The 26,230-nt window shown below is 33.9% G+C and overlaps 3 protein-coding genes across 5 annotated transcripts in view; 1 reads left to right on the top strand and 2 right to left on the bottom strand.

The window, feature by feature from the left end:
• LOC139523282 (centromere protein T-like) overlaps window positions 1–5,857 on the top strand; it is a 34,093-nt gene extending 28,236 nt beyond the window's left edge. For all 3 annotated transcript variants that reach the window (XM_071317147.1, XM_071317148.1, XM_071317149.1), the window contains one exon: window positions 5,106–5,857. In XM_071317147.1, coding sequence (XP_071173248.1) covers window positions 5,106–5,226 — 121 coding nt within the window. In that variant the 3' untranslated portion in view covers window positions 5,227–5,857. The remainder of the gene's footprint in view (window positions 1–5,105) is intronic.
• Window positions 5,858–6,714: 857 nt separating this feature from the next.
• On the bottom strand, window positions 6,715–9,303 carry LOC139523290 (uncharacterized). The gene is made up of 3 exons (XM_071317156.1): window positions 9,193–9,303; window positions 8,597–8,712; window positions 6,715–7,723 (listed from the first exon to the last, which is right to left on the bottom strand). The coding sequence occupies exons 2-3, from the start codon at window positions 8,706–8,708 to the stop codon at window positions 6,813–6,815; spliced, it is 1,023 nt and encodes a 340-aa protein (XP_071173257.1). The 5' UTR covers window positions 8,709–8,712; window positions 9,193–9,303; the 3' UTR covers window positions 6,715–6,812.
• Window positions 9,304–20,444: 11,141 nt separating this feature from the next.
• LOC139523288 (uncharacterized) lies at window positions 20,445–26,112 on the bottom strand. The gene is made up of 5 exons (XM_071317154.1): window positions 25,905–26,112; window positions 23,246–23,285; window positions 22,581–22,763; window positions 21,933–22,042; window positions 20,445–21,247 (listed from the first exon to the last, which is right to left on the bottom strand). Exons 1-5 carry the CDS (start codon window positions 26,081–26,083, stop codon window positions 20,551–20,553), a joined length of 1,209 nt encoding a protein of 402 aa, XP_071173255.1. The 5' UTR covers window positions 26,084–26,112; the 3' UTR covers window positions 20,445–20,550.
• Between the last annotated feature and the right edge of the window lie 118 nt (window positions 26,113–26,230).

Below are 26,230 nucleotides of genomic sequence, written 5' to 3'. Positions count from 1 at the left end.
GTCAATGAAACAAAGTTATAGCAATACACTAACCAAAACATGATTAAGAGTTATTCAACACAAAATAAAACGTTGACAAAATACCACTTTAATTAGAAAGGATTATTATTATTTTTAACAATACGCTATCCAAAACATGATTAAGATTTATTCAACACAAATAAAAATGCTGTCTCACTTTATTTTGAGACAATGACAACAATTATACTTATAAGAAAACACTTGCTTACAGAGTTATTAAACACAAAACCAATTAAGATTGGGTGCGAACATTTAGGGTGTGAAAGTGAAAGGGGGCGAACATGAGTGGGCGCGAACGGACCCGGATTCAGACTATGTACCAGTGAGAAATATACAAGCCTTTCTACGGTATTTATTTGTACAATTCAGGTAGTCTTGACCTATTCATTTGTCTTAAAAAAACAGCCAGTTGTCACCTTCACTTCACACACACACATATATACGAATATCAATTATATGCTTACGAGACATGTTGCATTGTTAAACTAATGACAGTATGTGAAAATCAAGACTTGCATAAAAACTATCCCAATATTAGAGACAGTGGCGTCATTTTTCTTCAGAGCTTTCAGCTCTTTGATTTATTATGGGCCCAGTTTTCAAGTTGGTCCAAATCAGGATCTAAAATTATTATATTAAGTATTGTGCAATAGCAAGTCTTTTCAATTGCACAGTATTGCGCAATGGCAAGAAATATCTAATTGCACAATATTGTGAAATAGCAATTTTTTTTAATTAGAGTTATCTTTCTTTGTCCAGAATAGTAAGCAAGAAATATCTAATTGCAAAATATTGTGCAATAGCAAGATTTTTTTTTTAATTGGAGTTATCTTTCTTTGTCCAGAATCAACTTAAATCTTTGTTATATACAATATACAATGTATATTCACTTTTTACTACCAACTGATAAATTAAAATAATCTTTACCATTCAGTGATAACAAGCAGTTTTTTTACATCTTAATATTTTATGATGTATTTAAATGAGTAGTTATTGTTGCAAACTCCATTAGAAATTTTAATTGAGATTAGTATTGGAATAAGGGAAAGGGGGATGTGATTAAAAAAATTGGGTTCAATTTTTCTCATTTGAAATTTCATAAATAAAAAAGAAAATTTCTTCAAACATTTTTTTGAGAGGATTAATATTCAACAGCATAGTGAATTGCTCTAAGAGAAAACAAAAATTTTAAGTTCATTAGAACACATTCATTCTGTGTCAGAAACCTATGCTGTGTCAACTATTTAATCACAATCCAAATTTAGAGCTGAATCCAGCTTGAATGTTGTGTCCATACTTGCCCCAACCGTTCAGGGTTCAACCTCTGCGGTCGTATAAAGCTACGCCCTGCGGAGCATCTGGTTTAATATTTGATAAATATACTGCAAAAAATGATGTTATTTTCTACATTCATGAACATTTGATAAATTTTAGTTATTTCAAAACAAAATATTATATTGATTTATATGATACTTATGTAAAAGAGAACTTATAAATAATTTAACAAAAAATAGCTTGTGTGTATCTTTTAAAACAAAAAAGAAATGCATTTCTGTCAAGGAAAAATATGTCCACAAATCCGAATTTTGAGCAAATATCTGAAATTTCGACCTCATTTTACCCAAAAAGTAGCACATGAAGGTATATTTTTTATTGAAAAATGACGCTTTCAGCGGCATGTTTCTATACTAGTGAACTGAACTTCCATTACATTTCTCTGCCTACTGCGCTTGGTTCGTATTTACTTTCCATTACATTTCTCCGTCTACCGCTCTTGGTTTCGTATCTACTATTTTACATTTAAACTGGAATTTGCTTTTATTATGGTTTTTGTGTAGTAATCAACCGGGAACCAGTTTACATACCTCCGGTCCTTCTTATTACTAAAAAGATCGAAGTGTACCAACCAATGTTGTTAAGATACTCATAAATCTATTTTTATAACTTTATTGATTATGTGAAGTAAATCTAAAACATTGTTAAAACATTAAAAATCTATAATTAATCGGGGAAAACTTGATAGTCTTTTCTTTTTACAAACCACTGCCTTTTTTATAAGAAAATATAATGTGTCCGTGTTGGTCCACTTTCTATTGGTTATAAGACAGATCGAAGTACCGGAAATCCGACTCAATCTTTGTTTACAAAGTTACAACAGTAGAGTCTGTAACAGACTGTATCTGTATGATATGTGCATTGACATGTGCATAAATTGTCGATATCGATGCTGGCTTTAATACAACGGTTTTATTGGCGGGGTGGGATCATTCGCCCTGATCGACGCGATCACTGTCTTACGGAATTCTAGTCAAATCGGCACCTGGTCAATTCGGCACCCGGTATAGTCAAATCAGCATCTAGTCAAATTGGCACCTGGTTAAATCGGCTCTTGATATAGTCAATTCGGCACCCATGTTAGATTTGTTTAATATATATTTTAACAGTATTTTAAGCAAAAACAGTAAAAATAAGGAATGGGTTGTCCAGAAATTTTACAGTATTTACCCAAGAAAAGGTAGATAAGGAAGGGGTTGGCCAGAAATGTTAACCTAATTTTATCATGTTTATTCACATATTTAAAGGTTGAATTATTTATATTTATTATTGGATACCTAATTGGCTTTAAATAGGTGCCGATTTGACTAGATGTCGATTTAACCAGGTGCCCATTTGACAGACTTGTACCATATTATAAAGGCCCTAAAGTGAGTTTGAATATTGTACGGTGTTTTACTTGGCGGAATGTCAATACACTCACAGTAAGAGTAATTCTTTACTTGCTTTTCCACAATAATTGTTTCGTGGTATTCAGTCTTTGAATTTCTCGGCAGTTATGGTTCTCTTCCGACATGTTTTTAAGAGGAATTTGTCTGGTGCAATAGCGTGAATCAGCCCCTCAACTTCTTTGTACATAAATACTAACTTTGGCTTGAACGTTTTGTTCGTCCTTGTCTGGAGATCTTGTTGTAGTTCCAGTTTGGCAAGCATTTTGGAGACTTATCCATCCTCTTCTGACTTATAATCTCTGGTGATAAATATTGCCGCTTGACATGTTTATTTTTGTTACCGGGTAGAGGTCGCATACGATGGCTCCATATTAAATTATAAGATCAATTCCTAAAGGTCTAGTTCATTATCCAATCTGACACAAATTTCAATAACTGGAATGCCACCCAAGTTGAATATATGGTGACCCACTATAACAGCATAATTACTTGGGATTGTGTTTAATACCATGATGGTTCAATGGCATAAACTTAAATGGAGACAAAATTTGGCATTGAAAGATTGTGGATTAGTGTAAAATAAAAAAAAAATAGCTTACTATATTATATTGTTAAAGAATGAATATCAAATTATATGGGTCATGGGCAGAGTTGTTATAAAATATCAATATGGCAGAGAAGTGGTTTCAGGTTTCATATAAAGGGACCTGACTGACATAAAATAAAAAAATCAAAGGAGTATCCCTATTTGTCTAATCTTCAATGTGAAATAAAACAAGTATAACAATATTGTGTAAATGTACAGAAATAGAATTTGCTTCAAGTAACAGAAATAACTACATTTGTGTATGTCACTAGTAACTTATTTAATGAGTATGTGGGTAATTAGTCCTATAAGTTAACATATGACCTCCAGAGCATTATTTACTATTTCTATTTACTGTTCTGATACATTTTTTTTTACTATCAATGTGTCACACTTCGCATTCAAAAATTAAAAAAAAATGAAAATATCAGTATAAAAACGTTAAGATTTGAATAAGAATGTGAAGTCATATGTTTATAGGACTAGTGGGGTATAAGAGCTTATCACAACAGTCTCTTCATAATCATTTGGTTTGAAAGGATACTAGTAGTCTGTATTCTTGAATTAGAAAAATGTAATTGCAAGAAAAAAAAAATACACATTAATTAGAATACTTTAGATCATTCAGGTAGTTTTTATTTAGTACGTACAAAAGAATAGCAAGTAGTCATTGGATATTGTAGATCATATAAATAGTCTTGACATTTTTATTATTACTAAAGAACAGCTAGTAATCATTGGATATTGTATATCATTCCAGTATTCTTGACCTATTTATCTGTACAAAAAAAAACCAGACAGTAGTCATTGGATACTGTAGATCATTCAGGTAATCTTGACCTATTTATTTGTACCAAAAAAAACCAGACAGTAGTCATTGGATTCTGTAGATCATTTAGGTAGTCTTGACTCTTGACCTATTCATTTGTATAAAAAAAAAAAACAGTCAGTTATCATCTTCACTTCACACACTCATATACGAATATCAATTATATGCTTACGAGACATGTTGCAATGTTAAACTTATTACGGTATGTGAAAATCAAGACTTGCATAAAAAATATCCCAATATTAGAGGCAGTGGCATCATTTTTTCTCAAAGCTTTCAGCTCTTTGATTACATATATATTTGATTTAAGCAGGTAAAAATAGCCTATATATCTTTAAGGGAAAAAAATCTCACTGTCAGAAATAAACTGTTGGACATGCCCTTAAAGCAAAATTCTTTTCTATGTCTTTTTCACTGCATCTTGATATCATTATTTTTAAGGTGCTCTTGCTTTACAATGTGAGGCCCACCTTTCCACACTTAATTCACGAAAGTTGGTATCCCACATATAATAATGAATCCATAATACTTGGCTGTCACATAATTTGCCTTAAGGTGGTACCTAACACTTTAACTAAAATTAATTTGGCTCGTTTAATTTTCTTAAAATTTTGACAAAGTATTTACTTTGACCCTTGACAAAAATATAAAAATTTCAAAAATTTGAACCAACCGTTTAATCAGAAAAATTACACTGGTTATATAGCAGTTTGACAAACACTTATTTTGATCATTGAGAAGCTTTATATTCCCTTATGAACACAATGTCATTCAAACATTCTGCTGATTTTACAGAGTTATCTCCCTGTAGTGTTAGGTACCACCTTAAAACAATTAAACTTATAACATAGGTATCAAAATTGTTACCCTTTATTTAGTTTTGTATAAATTTATAATAGCCTGCAATTATGACAATTTTTCATCTTAATTCTTTTCCTTTCAGACAAGGCTTTATAACAGAGAAGCAGCCATTGAATGTATTAGTGGAAAATATTTTACCTTTGGAACTACGACAAGAAATTATTCCTATGGCTAGAGCTAACAATGTTATTGAACCATTATAAAAAATACAAATCTCTAAGTGGGATCTGCGATAAGAAATTGTTCCTATGGCTAGAGCTAACAATGTTATTCAACCATTATAAACAATACAAATCTCTAAGTGGGATCTGCGATAAGAAATTATTCCTATGGTTAGAGCTAACATTGTTATCAAACAGTTTAACCAATGAAAACAATTCACATCTTTTAACTTTGGAGTTAAAACAAGAAATTATTCCTATGGCTAGAGCTAACAATGTTATTGAACCATTATAAACAATACAAATTTTAATTCATATGTCCAACAAGGACATACTTTTTTTTATATATAATATACATTTACTTTCAAGTGTTGATTGTACAGAATAAAAACTTCAAGTATATGGTTATTAAGGAATTACTTGGAGAAGAACCAAGGCAATCTATATGTACCTGATATAAATGCATCAGAGCTTTAAGAAAATGAAATATTTACATACACATACATCTGTTTGGATATTTAGTATAAATATAGGTATTATTCAAATAATTCATGTTTCAATGTGAATTTGTTTTAATTTAACATTTACAATTTTCAAATAATGTTATACTTTATATGTAATTTTAAACATTGAAATTCATAATTATGTATATTTCATAAATATTGAAAAAAGATTGTAGTTTATTGATATATATATACTTTTCTTGCTCTGTTGAATACTCATTGGTGGCCTGTGGATTATTGAGATTGATATATATGCTTTTCTTGCTCTGTTGAATACTCATTGGTGGCCTGTGGATTATTGAGATTGATATATATGCTTTTCTTGCTCTGTTGAATACTCATTGGTGGCCTGTGGATTATTGAGATTGAAATATATATACTTTTCTTGCTCTGTTGAATACTCATTGGTGGCCTGTGGATTTCAATAAAACTGCACATAAAGCAGTACACTATATTCAAATAAATCTAAAGGGACACACATAATTTAATTACCTTGGGGTACTGGAAATTGATTTTGTAACACTAATTGATAGATTTTAATAAAAATAGATAAAACTCGATATAAAGTTCTACTCGAACAATCTGAACAGGAGGTTACTCAACTCTTAAATTTGATATAAAGTAGAAGAGAGTATCATGATGTGACCTCACTCACAATACCTCGGGTAGGTGTCATCTGAAATTTATGAAGAGCCAATGTAAGCTACTAATTAAAAAGGGTCATATTTCCAATATTTTTATTTCAATTCTATTGAGTTATTTCCCCTTTTAATAGCTTATACTTGTACATATATCAGTCTTTTATTTGACATCTATGTATAAACTATTTTTTTTTATACAGATACATCTTCATGAGAGAAACCTTCATGAAAGAACCTATGTTTGTTAAGTAAAGAAACTGCAAAAATCTTTTGCAAAGTATACCATAAGGAGATTTGACTGAAGTTTAGCTGACGATTAAAAATAAAGTTAAAAAGAAAAAAACAGACATTTTTTATCTGTGATAATAATTTTTCCTAAAAAAATAGAACAATGAATAATTCATACCCAATGAAATGGTAAAGAAACTACCAACAGAGTTAAAACACTGAAAAGGAATGCATATTTCGTGGTGAAAACCTGGTCTCACTTTTTCCTTGGCAACCAGATAATCCCATCATACTGGAATCCCGATTTATAAACATTCTTTTTTTCACAGGGATTCTGGGAGTTAAAAATTGTATTGCAGTAAAATGGTTCATAGCCCAATTTATTGAATGTATGAAGCAATCCATTTGGTATAGCGTGTCCATGGGTATACCATTGCATATACACTCCAATTACAATTTTAGTGGTGAAAAAACTATAGGAACCTTCGATAATCCTTCGTTCAAAACTTGGAAAATTCATTATTATAAAAACTTTTTTCATTGCATGTACCTCTGCAAGAGAGAGGAAATCATTAAGTGTAGCAGTTTTGACAGTTTCTTGATGTTTTCTGGAAAAGTTATTTGGTTTTACAAGCATTTGTTTCACAGACTTCTCTTTTCTTTGCTTCACATTACCGGAATGTGACTCTCCTCTTTGTAATGTAAGTGGCACATCCAGGTGATTGTTGCTTAGTGCATTATAAACTATAGAAATCTGATTGGTTAATTTCTTTTCAATTACAGACACACACATATGTTGTATCTGCTGATAGATTGTTTCCACGACAACCACTTTTCTTCCTAATCTAGCTAGTGGTAAAGAGTAAATACCGGACTTTCCTCCGATGTCTATAACTCCAATAGAATGGTCATTTTGAATGTATTTATGAATTGTATTAAAAACCCAAGGCTTGTATACATCTTTAGAATCAGTTTCATTGGAAATGAAATATGTTTGTGGATTATATATATAAATCGTCATATTGCCAAACGAAAATGGGATTGTTCCTTTCTGAAAATAATTCATGGATTTCAATGTCTTTATATATTGGTTATTACAAAGAGTCCAATTCCGTGTCCATACCACATCTTGAAAAGAATATACAATTGGTTCCTCTGGTACCATACCTGAAATAATATAATCATAGAAACTGTAGTGACATATATTTCCATGAAAAATTTAAAAAAAACTCCAAGAATAGTTATTATAACATTTGATCTTAGCAGAAGGTAATTCCAATCTTGACCATAATTATTGTGAAAAGACAAAAAAGAACTAAAGAACAATCAAAGTTGTAGAGTTATGAACATCAACCCATTAAGATAAGGAACGGTTAGTATTTTCTTATCCCTATAGGCCAACTCTAAATGAAGCAACAAGAATTTAATTCTCATAATGTGACATTCCATTGAAAATAGTAAAAACTTGCAATATTCTTGCCAGGTTAAACTGTGTTTTTATGTTATTTGGTCTGTGCATCCGTCCATTTGTTCGTCAGTCTGTCCCGCTTCAGGTTAAACTTGTTGGTCAGTGTAGTAATTGATGAAGTTGAAGTCCTATCAACTTGAAACTTAGTACACATGTTCCTTATGATATGGTCTGTCTTATTTTAATGCCAAATTAGAGTTGTGTTCCCAATTACACAGTCCACCAAACATTTTTTTTAAATAAAGTGTGTCTGGGGCATCCATGTACTATGGGCACATTCTTGTTATACATATGTGCAACTGCATATTTACTTACAATATGTTCCAAGAAAACTTGCATTAAGATTTCGTTTAAAAGCTAATTAATCTTTGAAGATCTTTGAAGCATATCCATTGAATTATTTTCACACAGCGGCATATTTATCAAAATTATAAATGTTTGGATGCTTCCAGACGCAATATGTTTTTATGATCACTCATATCTTGTAAATAAATGAACTGCAATAAATGCCATTAAAAAGAAAACCAATAGTGCTATAACTTTTGGCAAACATATCTTATACACTTGCATACCTGCGCTTTGGTTTAACGTTGAAATAATTAATAAATATACTAGAACCGAGCACACCACTAGAATGACAACTCCATACTGGAACCAAATTCTTAAACTGCTTCCATTGGCCATTTAGCTATTAAAAATAAATATGACAATAAATACAAGTAAATGCATTAATAACAAGACAAAAAATACGCATGTTGCAAAAAGGCAGGGTTGCCATTTTAGTAACATCCCATAACAAAAACAAAAAAAATCTGTCTTCCTTGTGGCTCCCTTTCATTTTTCAATCCTAGCATTCTTTTTTCACAACCGTATATGTTTAAACCATGATCAAGCTAATGGTTAAAATAAAGGCTTCAATAGAATTGTATTATTGACTTACAAGTCAATAACAGACCAGCAAGATCTATAAGCTTATTTTTTTACTCCTAATAGCGAAATCGTATTCAGTTTTCCGCCTTTATAAACATTTCAAACAAACAAATAAATCCTACTTCAAATTCTTGTTTTATTCTTAGCAAAATGTCCTATCTCAAAGAATTTGAAAACGAGTTTTAACTGATTCTGCAATTTTATAGTATATGTTTTCAAAATATAAAGCAAAATTTACCTGAAGCTATTCGATCCATAAAGTTATATACATAAATATTATTTGTCTGGAATCAAAAAGTGGTATTAAAAAGGAATAATTATTCGTTCTAGCTGAAAAAGTTATTTGAATAACTATCAATTTAAAGAGACTATTGAATGATATTTACTATGACTCTATTATTCATTTCGCATAATTCATTTAAATGATATTTCCCACTAACGACACATGCGGATAAAAACCAGATAAATATACACTTGTATATGATAAAATATTAACTTTCATAATCAAAAAGGAAAATGATTGTTACGAATGTACAACCAAGGATTCCATTTAAAAATAAATATCATCCACCTTTTTGGCAAGACCGTTATTAACGGAGTCTTTTTGAAAGCAAGATCGTTATGTAAAGATACATAACCACAGACAATCGGCATGAGATGTTGTTAAACAAGGCATCATTCTGCAAAATGCTCCTTGTGCATTAAAGAACATTTGCCGGGCAACATCTCGGACTTAGTAGTCCGTAGGTGACCTGTTGTAAAGTAAAGCTACGTTCCTGCACCTATCCAAAATATCAACTTTGAAGTAGTCCAAACTGACTGATTCGTAAACTGATTTGCAGACATGGGAAAATTCCCAAAAAGGATCCAGAAAGCCGGACTTCATATAGATGAAAATATAATGGGTTTATCCAGTTTTACGTGCAGACACACCAGATGTCATAACATATTAACTTAATGTATTGCTTTTGTTTTCGTCCTACACAATATGAAATATCTGCCACTGGCAAATATTCTAAAAACATAGTAATATGTTTACTATTCATTGCCAAATTAGAACTGAAAGGTGTATTTTTTTTTATATTTTATTTCCTTTCTGTGCTTAAAAAATGAGTACTAAAGAGGAACATTTCAAACGACAACAAAATCTAGTCAGTGTAAAACAGCCATGTATTTGATAACCGTTCAGATAAGTAAAAATTCATTTCAGTTTATCAGTTCAACGAAACTGCATGAAGAAGGGGTGGTTGGAATTGTGGTGCACTCGGCGTCCACTGTCACATGCAGTCGTCACTCGGAAACAAATTACAATGTACCCAACTGATAATGTTTTACTTACATATGCTTTAAAACAGTTTGACATCATATATCTGGAACTGAAATCGAAATGATTCCACATGGTTCACGTTTGTTTTTCAGCATGTTGTCATTGGACGAATGACAGTCTGTGAAAGAACTACCAAAGCGATATATGCTTCAAGTCACATAGAAGATTCATTAATTCATTGTATGTATATTTGAGAAATACGGTATCCTCTAGTTATACTTTTCGATATGTTGTCAAAGGGTTCCTATGACTTACCCTTTTAGCTCACCTGGCCCGAAGCTTTTACAAAAATCTTCTCCTCTGAAACTACTGGGCCAAATTAAACCAAACTTGGCCACAATCATCATTGGGGTATCTTATTTAAAAAATGTGTGGCGTGACCCGGCCAACCAACCAAGATGGCCGCCATGGCTAAAAATAGAACATAGGGGTAAAATGTAGATTTTGGCTTATAACTCTGAAATCAAAGCATTTAGAGCAAATCTGACACTGGGTAAAATTGTATATCAGGTGAAGATCTATCTGTCCTTAAATTTTCAGACAAATCGGACTTCTAACCGGTTGTTGGGTTGCTGTCCCTGAATTGGCAATTTCAAGGAATGTATACTGTTTTTTGGCTACTATCTTGAATATTATTATAGATAGAGATAAACTGTAAACAGCAATAATGTTCAGCAAAGTAAGATCTACAAATAAGTTAACATGACCAAAATTGTCAGTTGACCCCTGAAGGAGTTATTGCCCTTTATAGTGATTTTTTACTAATTTTTCGTAAATTTTTGTAATCTCTTACAAAAAATCTTCTTCTCTGAAACTACTGGGTCAAGTTTAACCAAACTTAGCCACAATCATTATAAGGGTAACTAGTTTAAAAAATGTGTGGCGTGACCTGGCCAACCAACCAAGATGGCTGCCATGGCTGTAAATGGAACATTTGGACAAAATGTAGATTTTGGCTTTTAACTTTGAAACCAAAGCATTTACAATAAATCTGACATGGTGTTTAATTGTTTATCAAGTCAATATCTATCTACCCTGAAATTTTCAGATGAATTTGACAACTGGTTGTTGTGTTGCTGCCCCCCCCCCCCCCCCCCCCCCCATTGGTATTTTTTAAGGAAGTTTTGCCGTTTTTGGTTATTATCTTGAATACTATTATAGATAGAGATAAACTGTAAACTGCAATAATGTCCAGCAAAGTAAGATCTACAAATAAGTCAACATGATCAAAATGGTCAGTTGACATCTTAAGGAGTTATTGCCCTTTATAGTCAATTTTTAACAATTTTCATTAGTTTTTACAAAACATTTTCCTCTGGAACTAAAGGCCCAAGTTCATTATAGATAGACAAAATTGTAAGTAGCAAGAATGTTCAGTGAAGCAAGATCTCCAAACACATCACCATCACAAAAACACAATTTTGTCATGAATCCATCTGACGATCTGTGTTCTTTGTTTGATATTTATATAGACCAAGGTGAGCGACACAGGCTCTTAAGAGCCTCTAGTTGTTATATAATTTAATTAAATAAAAACATTGCCTATGACCAAATCCAGAATTATATATATAGTGATGAAGATTTTGTCTGCTGTAAGATAGGAAATTTAAATCTCATGACTGCTTGTCTGAGCAAACCAATACTTGTATTCCCGAATTAGTCGGGTGCTCGGTTTGGGAAATAAGGGAGAGGGCATGGAAAAGTCGCTGGAATAGTAAATGAAAAAGTACAGAAAGTATTCAAACCAGTTGTAAACTGCACCTTTTGGTCAAATCTATTCATCTCAAATTGCAATGGCGTAAAGTCCTTACAGCTTTAGGTATAGTTTTTGTCAAAATTATATCATTTGGTATGCATCTTCGTTTAATGTTCAAAATATTTGAATAGGATGTTGGTGTTAGGATCAAGATGGCATGTCAGACTAAATATATTTCTTGTGCTTTTAATAACCAACAGAAGGAGCTATCGGTTTTCTTCCTATGTGAATCACCTTCTATGAATTTTTACAGATGTTTCTTGTTATGTGAACCACAACAGGTGCCACAAGTGAAGCTATACTGACCCCTTTCTATGTTAATGACCTTCTATGAATTTGACCAAATGTAATACTATTTATGAGAATCACAAACACGTGCCACTAGAGGAGCTATTCTGACCCCTTTCTATGTGAATGACTTTCTTTGAATTTGACCAGATGTTATTTGTTATGTGAACCACAACAGGTGCCATTAGTGAAGCTATACTGACCCCTTTCTATGTGAATGACTTTCTTTGAATTTGACCAGATGTTATTTGTTATGTGAACCACAACAGGTGCCACTAGTGAAGCTATACTGACCCCTTTCTATGTTAATGACCTTCTTTGAATTTGACCAGATGTTATTTGTTATGTGAACCACAACAGGTGCCACTAGTGAAGCTATACTGACCCCTTTCTATGTAAATGACCTTCTTTGAATTTGACCAGATGTTACTTGATATGTGAACCACTGTTACCACAACAGGTGCCACTAGAGGAGCTATTCTGACCCCTTTGTATGTATATGACCTTCTATGAATTTGACCATGTTACTTGTTATGTGAACCACAACAGGTGCCACTAGTGGAGATATTCTGACCCCTTTCTATGTGAATGACTTCTTTGAATTTGACCAGATGTTACTTGTTATGTGAACCACAACGGGAGCCACTAGTGAAGCTATACTGACCCCTTTCTATGTGAATGACTTTCTTTGAATTTGACCAGATGTTACTTGTTATGTGAACCACAACAGGTGCCACTAGTGAAGCTATACTGACCCCTTTCTATGCGAATGACTTTCTATGAATTTGACCAAATGTTACTTGTTATGTGAACCACAACAGGTGCCACTAGTTAAGCTATACTGACCCCTCTCTATGTATATGACCTTCTATGAATTTGACCAGATGTTACTTGTTATGTGAACCACAACAGGTGCCACTAGTGAAGCTATACTGACCCCTCTCTATGTGAATGACTTTCTTTGAATTTGACCAGATATTACTTGTTATGTGAACCACAACAGGTGCCACTAGTGAAGCTATACTGACCCCTTTCTATGCGAATGACTTTCTTTGAATTTGACCAGATGTTACTTGTTATGTGAACCACAACAGGTGCCACTAGTGAAGCTATACTGACCCCTTTCTATGCGAATGACTTTCTTTGAATTTGACCAGATGTTACTTGTTATGTGAACCACAACAGGTGCCACTAGTGAAGCTATACTGACCCCTCTCTATGTGAATGACTTTCTTTGAATTTGACCAGATGTTACTTGTTATGTGAACCACAACAGGTGCCACTAGTGAAGCTATACTGACCCCTCTCTATGTGAATGACCTTCTTTGAATTTGACCAGATGTTACTTGTTATGAGAATCACAAACACGTGCCACTAGTGAAGCTATACTGACCCCTCTCTATGTGAATGACTTTCTTTGAATTTGACCAGATGTTACTTGTTATGTGAACCACAACAGGTGCCACTAGTTAAGCTATACTGACCCCTCTCTATGTGAATGACTTTCTTTGAATTTGACCAGATGTTACTTGTTATGTGAACCACAACAGGTGCCACTAGTGAAGCTATACTGACCCCTTTCTATGTGAATGACCTTCTATGAATTTGACCAGATGTTACTTGTTATGTGAACCACAACAGGTGCCACTAGTGAAGCTATACTGACCCCTTTCTATGCGAATGACTTTCTTTGAATTTGACCAGATGTTACTTGTTATGTGAACCACAACAGGTGCCACTAGTGAAGCTATACTGACCCCTTTCTATGTGAATGACCTTCTATGAATTTGACCAGATGTTACTTGTTATGTGAACCACAACAGGTGCCACTAGTGAAGCTATACTGACCCCTTTCTATGCGAATGACTTTCTATGAATTTGACCAGATGTTACTTGTTATGTGAACCACAACAGGTGCCACTAGTTAAGCTATACTGACCCCTCTCTATGTGAATGACTTTCTTTGAATTTGACCAGATGTTACTTGTTATGTGAACCACAACAGGTGCCACTAGTGAAGCTATACTGACCCCTTTCTATGTGAATGACCTTCTATGAATTTGACCAGATGTTACTTGTTATGTGAACCACAACAGGTGCCACTAGTGAAGCTATACTGACCCCTTTCTATGCGAATGACTTTCTTTGAATTTGACCAGATGTTACTTGTTATGTGAACCACAACAGGTGCCACTAGTGAAGCTATACTGACCCCTCTCTATGTGAATGACTTTCTTTGAATTTGACCAGATGTTACTTGTTATGTGAACCACAACAGGTGCCACTAGTGAAGCTATACTGACCCCTTTCTATGCGAATGACTTTCTTTGAATTTGACCAGATGTTACTTGTTATGTGAACCACAACAGGTGCCACTAGTGAAGCTATACTGACCCCTTTCTATGCGAATGACTTTCTTTGAATTTGACCAGATGTTACTTGTTATGTGAACCACAACAGGTGCCACTAGTGAAGCTATACTGACCCCTTTCTATGCGAATGACTTTCTTTGAATTTGACCAGATGTTACTTGTTATGTGAACCACAACAGGTGCCACTAGTGAAGCTATACTGACCCCTCTCTATGTGAATGACCTTCTTTGAATTTGACCAGATGTTACTTGTTATGTGAACCACAACAGGTGCCACTAGTGAAGCTATACTGACCCCTTTCTATGTGAATGACTTTCTTTGAATTTGACCAGATGTTACTTGTTATGTGAACCACAACAGGTGCCACTAGTGAAGCTATACTGACCCCTTTCTATGTCGATGACCTTCTATGAATTTGACCAGATGTTACTTGTTATGTGAACCACAACAGGTGCCACTAGTGAAGCTATACTGACCCCTTTCTATGCGAATGACTTTCTTTGAATTTGACCAGATGTTACTTGTTATGTGAACCACAACAGGTGCCACTAGTGAAGCTATACTGACCCCTTCCTATGTATATGACCTTCTATGAATTTGACCAGATGTTACTTGTTATGTGAACCACAACAGGTGCCACTAGTAAAGCTATACTGACCCCTCTCTATTTGAATGACCTTCTTTGAATTTGACCAGATGTTACTTGTTATGTGAACCACAACAGGTGCCACTAGTGAAGCTATACTGACCCCTCTCTATGTGAATGACCTTCTTTGAATTTGACCAGATGTTACTTGTTATGTGAACCACAACAGGTGCCACTAGTGAAGCTATACTGACCCCTCTCTATGTGAATGACTTTCTTTGAATTTGACCAGATGTTACTTGTTATGTGAACCACAACAGGTGCCACTAGTGAAGCTATACTGACCCCTTTCTATGTGAATGACTTTCTTTGAATTTGACCAGATATTACTTATGTGAACCACAACAGGTGCCACTAGTGAAGCTATACTGACCCCTTTCTATGTGAATGACTTTCTTTGAATTTGACCAGATGTTACTTGTTATGTGAACCACAACAGGTGCCACTAGTGAAGCTATACTGACCCCTTTCTATGCGAATGACTTTCTTTGAATTTGACCAGATATTACTTGTTATGTGAACCACAACAGGTGCCACTAGTGAAGCTATACTGACCCCTCTCTATGTGAATGACTTTCTTTGAATTTGACCAGATGTTACTTGTTATGTGAACCACAACAGGTGCCACTAGTGAAGCTATACTGACCCCTTTCTATGCGAATGACTTTCTTTGAATTTGACCAGATATTACTTGTTATGAGAATCACAAACACGTGCCACTAGAGGAGCTATACTGACCCCTTTCTATGTGAATGACTTTCTTTGAATTTGACCAGATGTTACTTGTTATGTGAACCACAACAGGTGCCACTAGTGAAGCTATACTGACCCCTTTCTATGTGAATGACTTTCTTTGAATTTGACCAGATGTTACTTGTTATGTGAACCACAACAGGTGCCACTAGTTAAGCTATACTGACCCCTCTCTATGTGAATGACTTTCTTTGAATTTGACCAGATGTTACTTGTTATGTGAACCACAACAGGTGCCACTAGTGAAGCTATACTGACCCCTTTCTATGTGAATGACCTTCTATGAATTTGACCAGATGTTACTTGTTATGTGAACCACAACAGGTGCCACTAGTGAAGCTATACTGACCCCTTTCTATGCGAATGACTTTCTTTGAATTTGACCAGATGTTACTTGTTATGTGAACCACAACAGGTGCCACTAGTGAAGCTATACTGACCCCTCTCTATGTGAATGACTTTCTTTGAATTTGACCAGATGTTACTTGTTATGTGAACCACAACAGGTGCCACTAGTGAAGCTATACTGACCCCTTTCTATGCGAATGACTTTCTTTGAATTTGACCAGATGTTACTTGTTATGTGAACCACAACAGGTGCCACTAGTGAAGCTATACTGACCCCTTTCTATGCGAATGACTTTCTTTGAATTTGACCAGATGTTACTTGTTATGTGAACCACAACAGGTGCCACTAGTGAAGCTATACTGACCCCTTTCTATGCGAATGACTTTCTTTGAATTTGACCAGATGTTACTTGTTATGTGAACCACAACAGGTGCCACTAGTGAAGCTATACTGACCCCTCTCTATGTGAATGACCTTCTTTGAATTTGACCAGATGTTACTTGTTATGTGAACCACAACAGGTGCCACTAGTGAAGCTATACTGACCCCTTTCTATGTGAATGACTTTCTTTGAATTTGACCAGATGTTACTTGTTATGTGAACCACAACAGGTGCCACTAGTGAAGCTATACTGACCCCTTTCTATGTCGATGACCTTCTATGAATTTGACCAGATGTTACTTGTTATGTGAACCACAACAGGTGCCACTAGTGAAGCTATACTGACCCCTTTCTATGCGAATGACTTTCTTTGAATTTGACCAGATGTTACTTGTTATGTGAACCACAACAGGTGCCACTAGTGAAGCTATACTGACCCCTTCCTATGTATATGACCTTCTATGAATTTGACCAGATGTTACTTGTTATGTGAACCACAACAGGTGCCACTAGTGAAGCTATACTGACCCCTCTCTATGTGAATGACCTTCTTTGAATTTGACCAGATGTTACTTGTTATGTGAACCACAACAGGTGCCACTAGTGAAGCTATACTGACCCCTCTCTATGTGAATGACCTTCTTTGAATTTGACCAGATGTTACTTGTTATGTGAACCACAACAGGTGCCACTAGTGAAGCTATACTGACCCCTTTCTATGTGAATGACTTTCTTTGAATTTGACCAGATGTTACTTGTTATGTGAACCACAACAGGTGCCACTAGTGAAGCTATACTGACCCCTTTCTATGTGAATGACTTTCTTTGAATTTGACCAGATATTACTTATGTGAACCACAACAGGTGCCACTAGTGAAGCTATACTGACCCCTTTCTATGTGAATGACTTTCTTTGAATTTGACCAGATGTTACTTGTTATGTGAACCACAACAGGTGCCACTAGTGAAGCTATACTGACCCCTTTCTATGCGAATGACTTTCTTTGAATTTGACCAGATATTACTTGTTATGTGAACCACAACAGGTGCCACTAGTGAAGCTATACTGACCCCTCTCTATGTGAATGACTTTCTTTGAATTTGACCAGATGTTACTTGTTATGTGAACCACAACAGGTGCCACTAGTGAAGCTATACTGACCCCTTTCTATGCGAATGACTTTCTTTGAATTTGACCAGATATTACTTGTTATGAGAATCACAAACACGTGCCACTAGAGGAGCTATACTGACCCCTTTCTATGTGAATGACTTTCTTTGAATTTGACCAGATGTTACTTGTTATGTGAACCACAACAGGTGCCACTAGTGAAGCTATACTGACCCCTTTCTATGTGAATGACTTTCTTTGAATTTGACCAGATGTTACTTGTTATGTGAACCACAACAGGTGCCACTAGTGAAGCTATACTGACCCCTCTCTATGTGAATGACCTTCTATGAATTTGACCAGATGTTACTTGATATGTGAACCACAACAGGTGCCACTAGTGAAGCTATACTGACCCCTTTCTATGTCGATGACCCTCTATGAATTTGACCAGATGTTACTTGTTATGTGAACCACAACAGGTGCCACTAGTGAAGCTATACTGACCCCTTCCTATGTGAATGACTTTCTTTGAATTTGACCAGATGTTATTTGTTATGTGAACCACAACAGGTGCCACTAGTGAAGCTATACTGACCCCTTCCTATGTGAATGACTTTCTTTGAATTTGACCAGATGTTACTTGTTATGTGAACCACAACAGGTGCCACTAGTGAAGCTATACTGACCCCTTCCTATGTGAATGACTTTCTTTGAATTTGACCAGATGTTACTTGTTATGTGAACCACAACAGGTGCCACTAGTGAAGCTATACTGACCCCTTTCTTATGAATGACTTTCTTTGAATTTGACCAGATGTTACTTGTTATGTGAACCACAACAGGTGCCACTAGTGAAGCTATACTGACCCCTTCCTATGTGAATGACTTTCTTTGAATTTGACCAGATGTTACTTGTTATGTGAACCACAACAGGTGCCACTAGTGAAGCTATACTGACCCCTTTCTTATGAATGACTTTCTTTGAATTTGACCAGATGTTACTTGTTATGTGAACCACAACAGGTGCCACTAGTGAAGCTATACTGACCCCTTTCTATGTGAATGACTTTCTTTGAATTTGACCAGATGTTACTTGTTATGTGAACCACAACAGGTACCACTAGTGAAGCTATACTGACCCCTTTGTATGTGAATGACTTTCTTTGAATTTGACCAGATGTTACTTGTTATGTGAACCACAACAGGTGCCACTAGTGAAGCTATACTGACCCCTCTCTATGTGAATGACTTTCTTTGAATTTGACCAGATGTTACTTGTTATGTGAACCACAACAGGTGCCACTAGTGAAGCTATACTGACCCCTTTCTTATGAATGACTTTCTTTGAATTTGACCAGATGTTACTTGTTATGTGAACCACAACAGGTGCCACGTGCACATTTTTGATGAACGAAATTACGTCCTCCACGGATACGTGTATACGTACATACATAATTTCTTAGTATTTAAGTAACAGTTAGCAAACTTTGCTTTTGATTATCAATTTGCGTCAAGTTATAATTTATAAGTTAAACTATTCAATTTGTACACCATTGGTTGAATAATAATATTTTATTATTTATCAGTATTGAATTACAAGTATTGTTTAGTACATATGAAAGAATGAAGCAATACAACTATAGAAGATTTAAGTTTAATCAATCTAGCGTACATTGCTGTTTTTCATGTAACAATAACGTAATGTAACCGTAGCCTCAGTAATTATTGTTACATTTGTAATTAATCGGTTCCTCACCCAACTTTGCATTCCGGCAATTAGTCTCCAATGTAACAATAATATTTTTATTATTGTTACATTTCCATGTAACCGTAGCCAGTGCCTATATTTTATGTTTCTAAATTACCATGCACAACATACATGCATGAGGATATGAATAGGTCATCATTTATAAGGATTTGAAGGTATTTACAGATATAAGAAAAATGTGCCAACAAGTAAGTCTGGGAGCGATACCAAAACAATATAGATAATAGAATAGAGGTGATGAACTATAAAGAGCATAATGACCCCTCTCTATGTGAATGACTTTCTTTGAATTTGACCAGATGTTGCTTGTTATGTGAACCACAACAGGTGCCACTAGTAGAGCTATCCTGACCCCTCTCTATGTGTATGGCATCTCTATACATTTGACAAAATGTGACTGGTTAGGAGCAATATAACAGGTGCCATCAGTTGAGATTGTTGATAGATCTGCTAATTTTTTTTGGTATTTTACAGGACCAATGACACACTAGCACAAATTTGAGGTCATTAAACTTCAGGCATACTATTTGAGTTTTTCCAATATGCCTTAGTAAAGCTTTGTTTACCAGTGACAGCTAACAATATATCCTAAATATCATTATCATTTAAATTTCAGACCCTTTTACTAATAACTGATATGTTGATAAATTTGTTCTCCTGAATAAGTGAAATATTTGCCACTGGATATACCCCAAAGAACAATATGGACAATTATGGTCATTACATAATTTAAGTTTAGTACTTTTACTTCTTTTAATGGAAATTTTACACGATTGTTCACTGGTATAGATGACTTTAAAAGATAAATTGTTTATTTTTTTATTTTAACTATTTTAATTTTTATCGCCTATCATTTCTAAAATTATAATCTTCATAAACATCATAATCCTGGTAAGATTCATCAATATCCTTGCCATGTCTAATTTCACTTGTTTCAAAAAAATCAGAATACTTTTTATCAGATTTCTTTTTCCACTTTTTCAAAACTTTTCCTTGTGTTGACTTCTCCTTTCCATCTTCAGATGTAGAATCTGATCCATCTGTTTTTTGAAATCTAGAATGTACAAAGTATTTAAACTCATGGTCATTTGTTGGTCGTCTATGTTTCAATTTGTGTTGTGAAACTTCTATTTTTTTCATCAAAAGTGCATGGTTTAATCCATATAAATCATCTCTATACTGATTATGTATTCCATCAACAAAATCAGTTCTATTATTAGAATGAGTCTCATTTTGACATTTTGCCATCTCAGCTTTGATTTCCTGTGTATCATTAGATTCCATATGTACAACTGGGGTATCCCCTACATCAAATCTCTCTCTAATTTCTTGTAATCTGTCTGTTTTATGATCATGACTTTGTGTATAGTTTTTAGATTCTGTATCAGTGATTTCTGGCTCAGGCAATTCAGAATGGAGACCAAAATCTGCTTCTTCAAACATTTTGTTCATCTTAATTTCCTCTGTTCGAGCATCATCTTTCAGAAAAACAACTGGTGGTATATTAGCTATGGGTCTGTAAGATGTTAAAATTGATCTGCAAGAAATAAAAAAAAAAATCAGTGAAAATGTGATAAGCCACCTGAACTGACATGTGTGTTTGAATCAAATTGTAAACATAGATTTCTCTGATTCTATGAAAATATATACCTTTCCGAAATCAATTGTATAAAAAAAATAATCAACGTGTGGTCGCCGGTGATCTCAGAGGATGATTGGCTAAGTCATAACCTTTCTCAGCTCCCTGAATTGATCAAAATATTTAAACAGGTGTTAATGAAATTGACAACTTCGTAGAAAGTGGAAGGCTCAACTCAAAGGGGATTTTGGTTTAGAAAAGAAGACAAATTATCTTATAATCATTAGAGAAACAGATTATTACATAGTAACACGTAGATAAATCTGATAATCCACTTGTATCAATGTAATAATCTATATATAGCTGTACATTTTTTACTGATAAAACTAATGACAAAATTTACAATGAATAACTGTGTAATAACTAGTCTGACTATGAAATCATCTAATATAATTTTGAAAGTAGACTCAAAAATATATTTTGTTTGAACATCCTACCAATTTCAGAGAAATCTTTATTCAGTGTCATAATCAAAAGCACTGATTTTGATGATAGCAAAAAGATGGCACTATTTTGCATCAGCCCTTTTACAAAGTATTAAAACAGTAAATTGTGTACAAATTAACAAATATGAATAGTTTACCTTAATTTACTTTCTTTTCTTTGCAGCAGAGTATCTAGTTCCATATCTTCCTCATTACCAAAAGGTAACCATAGCACATGAATGGCAGAGAAATCAGGCAGCATTTTAACCTTGACAAAAAATAATTTATTATTTACAATCAAGTATTGAAAATGTTCAAGAAAAAAAAAATGTAATGTAAAGCAAGTTACGAGAATCTTGATAGATACACATATTATATTGTATTAAGTAAAACTTTATATATAAATCACCTTTCAGATAAAAATTCATTCATTCATATTGAAGATGTACTTTACATGAAAAATTTGCAACATAGTATCAAATTTGTGTTCAAAGCAATATTTATACCTTTTAAAAATAACGTAACTTTATGGAAATTTGTAGTATATTGTAAAACATGAAAAATTATTTATAATATTTAGGCTAGGTTTCAATTGACTCTTTCTGGGCCTTGTATAGCTGACTATGCGGTATGGGCTTTACTCATTGTTGAAGGCAATACATCAACCTATAATAGCTGTCAGAGGGCTTACATAGGCTATGCCTGTTGCCCAATCCAATTCAATTTATTTGAATAAAATATTGTTTAAACCAATAGCTGTTAATTTCTTTGCAAGTTAGACAAACTAGTTTAGCAAAAATTAATACCTGTGTTATTTCTACCATTGAATCAGCAATTTGTTGGTCAAGTTCTCCACTGTTAATTATCTCCCTTACATAGTTATACAACACAATACTGACATCATGGGCTCGTCTCTGTACTCTGTCACTAGGGGCCCTATATTTACTGCCTGGTCGGGTTCTAGTAGTTTCTAAGTCTAGAATTATCTGCTATATAATTTTAAAATAGAAAATTTACTTTTTAATTTACTTATTCTCTATAATTGTTAAAACATTGATTTCAAGTACAACAAATCCAGTGAGAGTAGGTATATATAATCCTTATATGATTTGCATATTAGGTAATATGTTAAAATGATTGGTTGTGAGAGCTATCTACATTTGTATAAGGCTCTTTATTTTTTTTTTATACAATGTTGACAGAACTACTTTTTGTAACCAATGTAAACAAGACATTCTAATATGGACAAAATCAGAAAATTAAAATAATGACATTGTAAACACAGGAGAAAGAAAACACTAATATACGTGTATAGTTATTGTTCTAAAAATACATTTGTACTAAAGCATATTTCACAGTTGACAAATTATTTCATGATCATTTTGATAAATTATGATAATTTCACAATTAGTATATATTTAATTGACATTATCACAATGTAAAAACACAAACACTGTTAACAAATGCTAACCTTGGGTGAAACGTTCCATCCTGATGAGTTTTTACTCCTTCTGAAAAGAAAATATATGAGAAACATAATAAATGCATAAACAATGTCACTTGTTGACAATTATAAGCAAGGCTATGTGAAACTATAACTGTCCAGAGCTTAAATAGCTTAATCATGCTTAACTTAAACTTACATACAAAAGTGATTCTCCTATACATTACAATTGTATGTGGCACTTAAAAAATAAAATTTCACATGAACTTGATGTGCATAATAATGAACTTTTATTAAAACTTTACAAAACCAAAAGCCAAGGTTATTCAGTAATCTTCTTATCTAAAAATCAGTGTGAGGCTTTTAACATGTAGCAAATTTTTTTAAGCTCACATCTTACTGCAAGACTAATATGGCCCTTGACATGAGTTTCAATAGAATTATTTGCTGGATGATAATCTTTTTTTTTTGTAATTTTGTAATTTTCATGATGAAACATGTGAAATTACATACTACAGTATTAGATACACATTATAAAAAATTAAGCGACATTTGTAAGATCATTCAAGTCATAAAGTTTTAATAATATATACATACACAATTGACCAAGCTATTGCTTTAGTCCATCGAAGACCTTAGCTGTAGGGTGATATCAAATTTTGGGGGTAAAACAACAGCAAATCAAAATGCATAAAAGAATTCTGCTGGCATAATACATTGCGCATTTCTTATGTTACTTTTTCTCGTTTGTCATGTGACAATCCTTCAAAGTGAATGTTAAGATGCAGGAACCAATGGGTCAATGTGAAAACTGTTCAAATATGAGAAAAGAAAGGGTGGCAGGCATAAATAGGTTGAATGAAAAATGAACAAATTGAGGTCAGATTTATAAGGGGACGAAGTCTCCTATTACCAGTCAGAGCTCAGACATAAATAGGTCTGAATCTGCTTTTGACTCATAGAGGTCTAAATTTTAAGTTTTAGGATTTGTCTCCCTTTAATGCAAGACAAAATACGACTTTAATAAGTCAAATATTGTTAAGCAAGAAATAATTGACCAGAATCCAAAAGTTGCAAATATCGACTCCTACAAGTCGATAAGTAACCAACATTTGTAAACTTCAAGACCCACGCATATTAATAAAAAGGTCACGCATCTAAATCAAATAATGACAACATTGAAAAACAATGCTTTGTCTTCTAGAGAAAAATATGAATGTCTAAAAAATTGGAGATAATGTTAATTAACCTTACAATGCAACCACCTGGAGCCACACTTAATGAGATAAAACATCTGTGTTTAGTAAGGATGTTCAATTAGGTAATTAAATATAGATAGGTCAAGTCCTTGTGAACTCTCAGATAGGTTTTTGCTGTCATAGGAGGTGTACTTTGGCCACCAAGTCAAATTAAGTTTTTTCATCAACATAAATAGACCTAAACAAGTCTGTCATTTTCTGACTTAGATAAGACTTCTGTAAGTCAAAAACAAAAATCGACTTGTTTATGTCTGAGCTCTGACTGATTACAGTAGAAAAATCAAGATTTTTTTTTTTTAAATCGGGAATTTTCATTGAACTAATGAACTCAAAAATTGTTATTTTTTTTTGGTCACTTTTATTAATTCACTCATTTGCGCAGAATGCAGAAAAAAAGGGGGGGGGGGTTTGTCCTGGGTTGGGAACCCCCCATTTTTAAAATGGCTGGATCCGCCCCTGATAATTATGTATAAACGTTACCTGATGGTCATTTTTTTTTTGTTTACATTGAAGATGACGTCATAACTTAAATAACGTCACAAGTAAAATCCCTACCAACAGAACCAAAATCAGAAACATTACCTTTTTTCCGTTTCTTTTTTAACAGATTTTGAAGTTACACAAAATAATTCATACAGACTTCGTCCCCTTTCACAGGTAATGCCTGCCTCATATTATGGGGACGAAGTCCCCAATTACGGTAGAAAAATCAATAAAAAACAAAACAAAAAACAAATCGGGAAAATTTCCCGAATTTTTCATTCTACTAATGAACTCAAAATAGATTTTTTTTTCAGATCTACTTCCGTTTCCGGTCTTGTTTGAATGAGACTTTGAATAAAATGTATATTTATCAACATATCAACAAATATAGGAAGGAATTTAACACCCAATCATTTTTAATAATTGTTTGATATGAAAAAGACGTTACCTGGATAACAGCGTTTGTTTGTTTACATTGAATATGACGTCATAACTTAAATAACGTCACAACTAAATCCCTAACAACAGAACCAATATTGGAAACGTTACGGTATTTCCGTTTCTTTTATCAACATGTTTGAATTAAAAAAAATAATACAGACTTCGTCCCCATTCACAGGTAATGCCTGCCTCATATTATGGAACCAAAGCCGTCACTCAGAAATGTTCAGCTCCAGAAGCAAAAAAACTTAATGGGTATGATTGAGGGGGGATAGGACCTTTATCGGGACTCCGGGATCGGGTGTTTTTAAGCTCGGGATTTCGGGATCTGGGAATTCCTTTTTTCCAATTTCGCGACCTCGTGATTTCGTGTTTTTAAGCCTGGGATTTCGGATTTTTAAGCCCGGGTTTGGGGATTAGGACCCCTCCTATCCCTCCTCATGATTGTGAACATAAGAGGGGCGAATTGTCTATGGGACGAGTTGTCATATTTTACTGCCTACTTTTGTGACTTCTTCAGCATCTTAGCCAAAGCGCCTTCAATCTTGACAGCTTGCTGGAAACATGCACATGACTTCATATAATTCCTCTGCCACAGAATTCTAGAAAAGGCTAGCAATTTAAGAGCCTGCTGAGAAATAAGAGTTGACATTTTACGCTGTTTTAGTTTACATGGGCGCATCCATGTTGTAGATCCGCACGGAATATTGAAGAAATTACATTTAAAAATTCAGAACTCACATTAATTTATTGTTTGGATCATTTGTAAGAATGCATATAATTGGTATTATTGTATTATTGGCTGATGTCTCCAATTTTACATATTAAA

The sequence above is a fragment of the Mytilus edulis genome, chromosome 5 (assembly GCF_963676685.1).
Source record: "Mytilus edulis chromosome 5, xbMytEdul2.2, whole genome shotgun sequence".
NCBI classification, from domain to species: Eukaryota; Metazoa; Mollusca; class Bivalvia; order Mytilida; family Mytilidae; genus Mytilus; species Mytilus edulis.
This window is presented reverse-complemented; position numbering and strand designations above follow the sequence as displayed.

What these genes read in the sequence shown, in the direction of transcription:
- LOC139523290 (XM_071317156.1), bottom strand. Translation starts at nt 8,708, where the DNA reads ATGGCCAATGGAAGCAGTTTAAGAATTTGGTTCCAGTATGGAGTTGTC. An exon ending in AACGTTAAACCAAAGCGCAG is followed by an intron (nt 7,724 to 8,596) that starts GTATGCAAGTGT and finishes ATATTATTTCAG; the next exon opens with GTATGGTACCAGAGGAACCA.
- LOC139523288 (XM_071317154.1), bottom strand. Translation starts at nt 26,083, where the DNA reads ATGCGCCCATGTAAACTAAAACAGCGTAAAATGTCAACTCTTATTTCT. An exon ending in ATGCTGAAGAAGTCACAAAA is followed by an intron (nt 23,286 to 25,904) that starts GTAGGCAGTAAA and finishes TTTTCTTTTCAG; the next exon opens with AAGGAGTAAAAACTCATCAG. An exon ending in GATGGAACGTTTCACCCAAG is followed by an intron (nt 22,764 to 23,245) that starts GTTAGCATTTGT and finishes AAAATTATATAG; the next exon opens with CAGATAATTCTAGACTTAGA.